Raw genomic sequence first — 6,113 nt, 5'->3', positions numbered from 1 at the left:
GGTCGAACACGTCTCAACCGAGCTGGGTGATCGGATCGATCAACGACTACCAAGGCCATCCTAGAGCCCAGCTACCCCCCCGGTTTGGGCACCCGAGTACAAATACCAAGGCCGGGCTGTCACTGCCGCTGACTCGATCTACGCCGACAAGGACCACTCGCTTGGTTTTAACATGACCAAGGGGTTGATCTTGCCTGCCGACATGAAAAAACATGACGAGCTTTCCGACCTAAAGGTCCTTCGCTCGGCGGCAAAATCTATAGTTTTGGTAAGTCATCAGTCTCTTTTTTTTTTTCAAGTTATTGTTCGGTTATTGCTCGGTTGCCGGAATACTGACAATCTTGCATTTGCTTGCAGACCGCGCAGAAGAACTATCTCGCCCACGAGCGCATGATCGCCGTGCGGCAGAGTCTGCGGGACGCCATTGCGGAGAACAAGGCCCAAAAGACCGAGATAGCCAAACTCAAGGCCGCGCAAGAGGCAGCTGCGACGGAGCGAGATATCCTGAGTCAAAAAGTTGATCGAGCTGACGCGGACAAACAACGGGCTGTGAAGTCGGCAAAGGCCAGGTACCTCGCTGAGCTGAGGAAACTGCGCGACGCGCACAAAGCAAAGAAAGACAAGGCTGTGGATGACGCCGAGGACAGGGGCTACGCTCAAGGCGAAAAAACATATGAACGGCAAGTGCAGGCGACCAAGGACATATTTTTCCAGTGCGGCTGAAAAGCTGCCGTGGAGAAAGTCGGCCTTGGTCAGGATGCTAACATGTTCATAAATCCGCCTGCTGCCTTCACACTGCACTATATGTAGGCGTATGCCAGTGCCACTCAGAACCGGCTCATTGCAGAGGCAAGAAAAGAGGCCGAGGAAGAAGCCGCCGCGGCGCAACAAGCCGAGCAGAATCCTCCCGAAGCATCTCAAAATGCAGAAGATGAAGAGGCTGATCAGGATGTTGTCGTGGTGGAAAGCACTGACGATGAAGCCGAGGAAAACTTGCCCAAGCACGATGTGGAGGAGGCTGAGCCGACTGTGCAAGTCGCCGAACAAGCGGTCGAATTAGAGTTGGATTAAACCGTGTCTCTTTTCTATTTTCTTTACTTTGTTTTGGAATGTAACCGGGCTATGCCCGCCCTTATGTACTGTAACTTTCTCAATGAATGAAATTTTTGAACTTTTGCCCGTTTAGCTTCTATTGCTTTTTGGCTTCGGCATGCAAAATTTCCTTAAACGTGTTTAAACTTCATCTAGTAGCTCGGCTCCTTTGAAATTTCAAATGCACCTTTGAAAATGCCGAGCAAAATATGCTCGGCCCTAAATTGAGGGCTCATGTACGGGGCCGAGCAAAATCAGCTCGGCCTTGATGGGTTTTCAAACTTTATAAAATTCCAGTACTTCAACGTGACCGAGCAAAAACCAGCTCGCCCTTTCAGTTGGGTAGATCGCCAACATTTCACTTCTGCCGAGCAATGTCAGCTCGGCTTCTCATTAGTTGGACAAAACACCAACATGCCAAATTGGGCCGAGCGAAGTCAGCCCGGCCGCTACATTGGGCAAAACACCAATGTTTCATTTAAGTTGGTCATGTCGCCAACATTCCAGTTGGCCGAGCAAATCCCAGCTCGGCCTATATGTGAATTGGTTTATTCGCCAATCATTTCTTTGGACAATGTAAACTGTTTGTGCGGTCTGTTTCCATTCCAGCGAGAGGAGATTAGTTCGGTCCCATTCAGGTCGGTCTCCTTGCCCCTGGCACCCATAATTGTCTTGTATCCTTGCGATGTCATTGTACGGAGACGCAATACCGGACAACGAGAGGGCTAATTTTCATTACATAATATCGTGCTATCTCTTACATCAAAATGCCAAGAGGCTCAAAGTTACATAAATCTAAACAAAAGTGATTACATCTTAAAAGTAAAAGACCTTAAGATTGGCTGAATTCCAAGGTCGGGGGACAGCCTTGCCATCCGAATCTTCCAAATGGTATGCCCTTTTGCCGGCGAGACCAACACCTTGTATGGTCCTTCCCAATTCGCACCGAGCTTTCCTTCGCCCGGGACCACCGTGTTGCCAAGTACCTTTCTTAATACCCAGTCCCCAATCTTGAATAGCCTGGGGTGCACAACCTTGTTGTACTTTTTTGAGAGTTCTTGTTGATAAGCCGCTATGTGGATCAATGCTCGCTCCCTCCTTTCTTCAGCAAGGTCCAGCTCCAATGCCACCGCTTCATTATTCAGATCTGGCTAGAAATTTTCAGAGCGGATGGTTGGCATGTCAATTTCCAACGGGATGACGGCCTCCATGCCATAGGCCAAAGCAAATGGTGTTTCCCCGATTGACCGCCTTGGCGTAGTGCGGTATGCCCAGAGCACATTAGGGAGTTCTTCAGCCCACTTGCCCTTGGCCTTATCAAGCCGCTTCTTCAGCCCGTCCAGGATGGTCTTGTTTGAGGCTTCTACTTGACCATTTGACTGAGGATAGGCCAGCGTTGAATTGTAAAACTCGATCTTCAACTCTTCGCAAAATCCGCGAAAAAGTTTTCCATCGAATTGAGTGCCGTTATCCGAGATGAGGGCCTTGCGTATACCGAAACAGGTGATGACATTTCGCCATACGAACTTCTTCACATCCTTTTCCTTTATGGTCGCCAATGGCTCGGCCTCAACCCACTTCGTGAAGTAGTCAGTGACGGCGATGAAGAACTTGCGATTGCCCGGGGCCGCTGGGAGTGGCCCCACTATGTCCAATCCCCAGAGTGCGAACGACCAAGGACTGGTAAGGGGGAGCAGTTCTCTTGATGGCTGATGGATCTGATGAGCGAACTTCTGATATTTTTCACACCGGCGAACGTACTTCTGCGCGTCCGCCTGCATGCATGGCCACCAGTGGCCCTGAGAAATCGCTCGGTAGGCCAAAGATCTGCCCCCAGTATGGCTGCCGCAGATGCCTTCATGGATCTCATAGAGGAAGGCCTCCACTTTAGAGGGGTGAACACACTTCAAGTACGGCCCGGCGAAAGACTTCTTATACAAGGCTCCGGAAGGGGAGAGCCAAAACTGCTCTGACTTGGCTCGGACCTTGTTAGCCGTTTTCTTTTCTTCCGACAGAACTCTATCTCTCAGGAAGGCGATGATGGGATCCATCTAGGAAGGACCCAAGTCGGTGCAGAGTACCTCGGCTGATTCTGGTTCCTCAATGCTTGGCCAGGGTAAAAATTCTATCATCAAGGGGTTAGGAAAAGCTGTCTGAGCAGAAGCAAGTCTGGCCAATTCATCAGCCGCGCTGTTTTCCTCGCGGTCGATTTGTTCCATCCTTGTTGCAGTGAACTTCTTAATCTCTGCGCGTACCAGCGCCTGATACTTGGCCATTCTTTCGTCCTTTGCCTCATACTCCCCTGAGACCTGATTGACCACCAACTTGGAATCGCTGAATACCATCAGGGCCGACGCCTTCATTCTTAATGCGCTTCTTGGCCTGGCAAGGAGGGCTTCATACTCCGCTTCGTTGTTGGATGCTGGGAAATCGAGCGTAATTGCCTGCTCAATAATCAGCCCATCCGGTGAAGTCAGTACGATGCCCAGCCCGGCCCCATGTCTGTTGGATGCCCCATCAACGAAGAGCTTCCACATCTCGCCAATAAACAGCTTCCAGCAATCAGAGGGGTTCTGGGAGCTTCTCAATTCCAAGTCTCTGATCGGTTCATTCTGGTCTCTTTCCTTGTCTTGGTTGGGTTCATCATCGCCGGACTTTATTAGTTCGGTCGTGCTTTTCCCTTTTCCTACTTGCAAGCCAACACTTGTTTTTGTTGCCAGAATCATGGGTTGTGCTAAATCTGCACCAACCAAATCAATCGGGCAAACTGGATACATCCCAGGGGCAAATTCCGCCACAAAGTCAGCGAGTGCTTGAGCCTTGATTGCGGTGCGCGGTCGGAACTTGATGTCATATTGTCCTATTTCCACGGCCCACTTCAAAATTCTCCCAGTGAAGTCTGCCTTTTCAAAAAGCACCTTGAGCGGGAACTCAGTTAACATAACTATTGTATGGGCATGAAAATAGTGTGCTAGCTTTCTTGACGCCATCATTAGGGCCAGCGCCAATTTTTCCAAGGGAAGATATCTCGTTTCGACTGGGAGCAGAGTCTTGCTTACATAGAAGATCGGTAGGTGCTGGGTACCTTCAGCACGGACCAATACCGCGCTAACCGCGTGTTGAGAGACAGCCAAGTAGAGGTACAACTCTTCGCCCGGCTGAGGCGTGACCAAAATAGGGGCTGAGGAGAGATATGCTTTCAGGTCTGCTAGTGTGCGGTCGCACTCATCATCCCAGATGAACTTGGACTTCAATGTTTTAAAGAAGGGCTTGCAACGATCCGAAGACCGACTGATAATCTGTTCAACGCGGCTGCCATCCCGGCAAGATGTTGCACGTCCTTTGTGGAGTTAGGACGCTTCGGCTCTTGTATTGCCTTGATTTGTGATGGGTCGGCTTTGATTCCCTGGTTTGTAACCAGAAAACCCAAGAACTTCCCAGTGCCAACTCCGAAGGCGCATTTGGAGGCGTTCAGACGAAGCTTGTGGTGCTTTAGGATGGCAAACATTTCTGCTAGGTCGGCGAGGTGTTGAGACTTCTCCCTACTCTTCACCACCATGTCGTCGATATAGGCCTCCATTGTTCGGCCCAAAAGAGGAGTGAACATTTTTGTTACCATCCTCTGAAAAGTCGCCCCGGCATTCTTCAGTCCGAACGGCATGACTTTGTAACAATATAAGCCCCTAGGAGTGGTGAACGATGTGATCTCTCGGTCCAGTCTATACATAGCTATTTGGTGGTAGCCGCGATATGCGTCCAGGAAGCTAAACCTCTGATGGCCAGTGGTTAAGTCCACCAGCTGGTCAATTCGAGGGAGGGGAAAACTATCCTTTGGGCAAGCACGGTTGACAGTCTTGTAGTCAACGCAGACCTGCCACTTGTCGTTCTTCTTTAGAACCACCACCGTGTTAGATATCCATCGAGGGTATTGCACTTCTTCTATGGTCCCAGCTTCCAACAGGTTCTTCACTTCTTCCGTTACCACCTCAGCATGGTGCAAGGCTGAGCGGCGTGTCCTTTGGATGACGGGCCGTGCATCAGGGAAGACATTCAACTGATGGCAAATGAAGCTTGGGTCAACGCTAGGCATATCGTAAGACGTCCACGCAAAGGCCTCCAAATTAGAAGTCAAGAATTTGACGTAATCTAACCGCTCGACGCTCGACAAAGATGATCCCAAGAGGAAGAACTTAGTCGGGTCGTCCTCGTCGATGCGCACTTCAACCAAATCCTCTACCGATTTTTTCTCGGCCTTCCTTCCTACGTCTTCAAGGACCTCTTTCCCCTTGGGCCCCTCAATCATCTGGACGAACCCTTTGGCTGCTCGGCTGCCATTTACCGCAACGAAGCATTGTTTTGCCATCACCTGGTCTCCCCAAACTTATTCGATTTGCCCGGTGGGCGCCGGAAAGCACATAACTTGATGGAAGGTAGACGTAACTGCTTGCATGGCGTGCAACCACCCCCTGCCCAAAATTAGGTTGTATCTGGATGAAACTTTCAGCACCCAGAATTCCATCTACTTTACTATAGAACCCGCTCTGACCGGCAAAATGATCTTTTCGATCGACCACTCTGGTTGAGAGTTGAAACCAACCAAGGGGGACGTCGCGGGAGCCAAGTCTTTGTCCTCCAGTTTCATTTGCTTGAAAGCATCATAATACATAATTTCGACCGAACTCCCCTGGTCGATCAAAATTCTTTTAATGTCAAAGCCTTTGACGCAAAGAGTTACCACTAAGGCATCATTGTGGGGCATCTGGATCCTTTCTAAATCCTTGCTTGTAAAGGTAAGGACATCTTTTGGTTCGGTTCTCCCCCCCTTCACAGTGGGCTGAACAGAGAGCATTTCCCTCATATGCTCGGCCTTCTTGATCATCCCTCTCAGCTCGCAGACCCTGGCTGGTTCAATGATACCATGGATAACGTTGATTACACCTTGCGGGGCCGCATCCAGGGCGGCTAGGTCGTTTGGCTTGGCTTGCCCTGATGGTGCGGCCTTCATTCTCCCATCCTATGTA

The 6,113-nt window shown here is 50.1% G+C and overlaps 1 protein-coding gene across 1 annotated transcript; it reads right to left on the bottom strand.

Moving 5' to 3' along the window:
* Positions 1 to 3,143: 3,143 nt before the first annotated feature.
* On the bottom strand, positions 3,144 to 4,082 carry LOC145824334 (uncharacterized). The gene has a single exon (XM_082923977.1). It carries the CDS (start codon positions 4,080 to 4,082, stop codon positions 3,144 to 3,146), a length of 939 nt encoding a protein of 312 aa, XP_082780103.1.
* Positions 4,083 to 6,113: the final 2,031 nt, after the last annotated feature.

This window comes from Camellia sinensis, chromosome 4 (assembly GCF_055761805.1).
Source record: "Camellia sinensis isolate YWXY chromosome 4, ASM5576180v1, whole genome shotgun sequence".
In the NCBI taxonomy this organism is placed as follows: domain Eukaryota; kingdom Viridiplantae; phylum Streptophyta; class Magnoliopsida; order Ericales; family Theaceae; genus Camellia; species Camellia sinensis.
The sequence above is the reverse complement of the archived record's forward strand: the minus strand, read 5'-3'. Positions and strand labels throughout refer to the sequence as shown.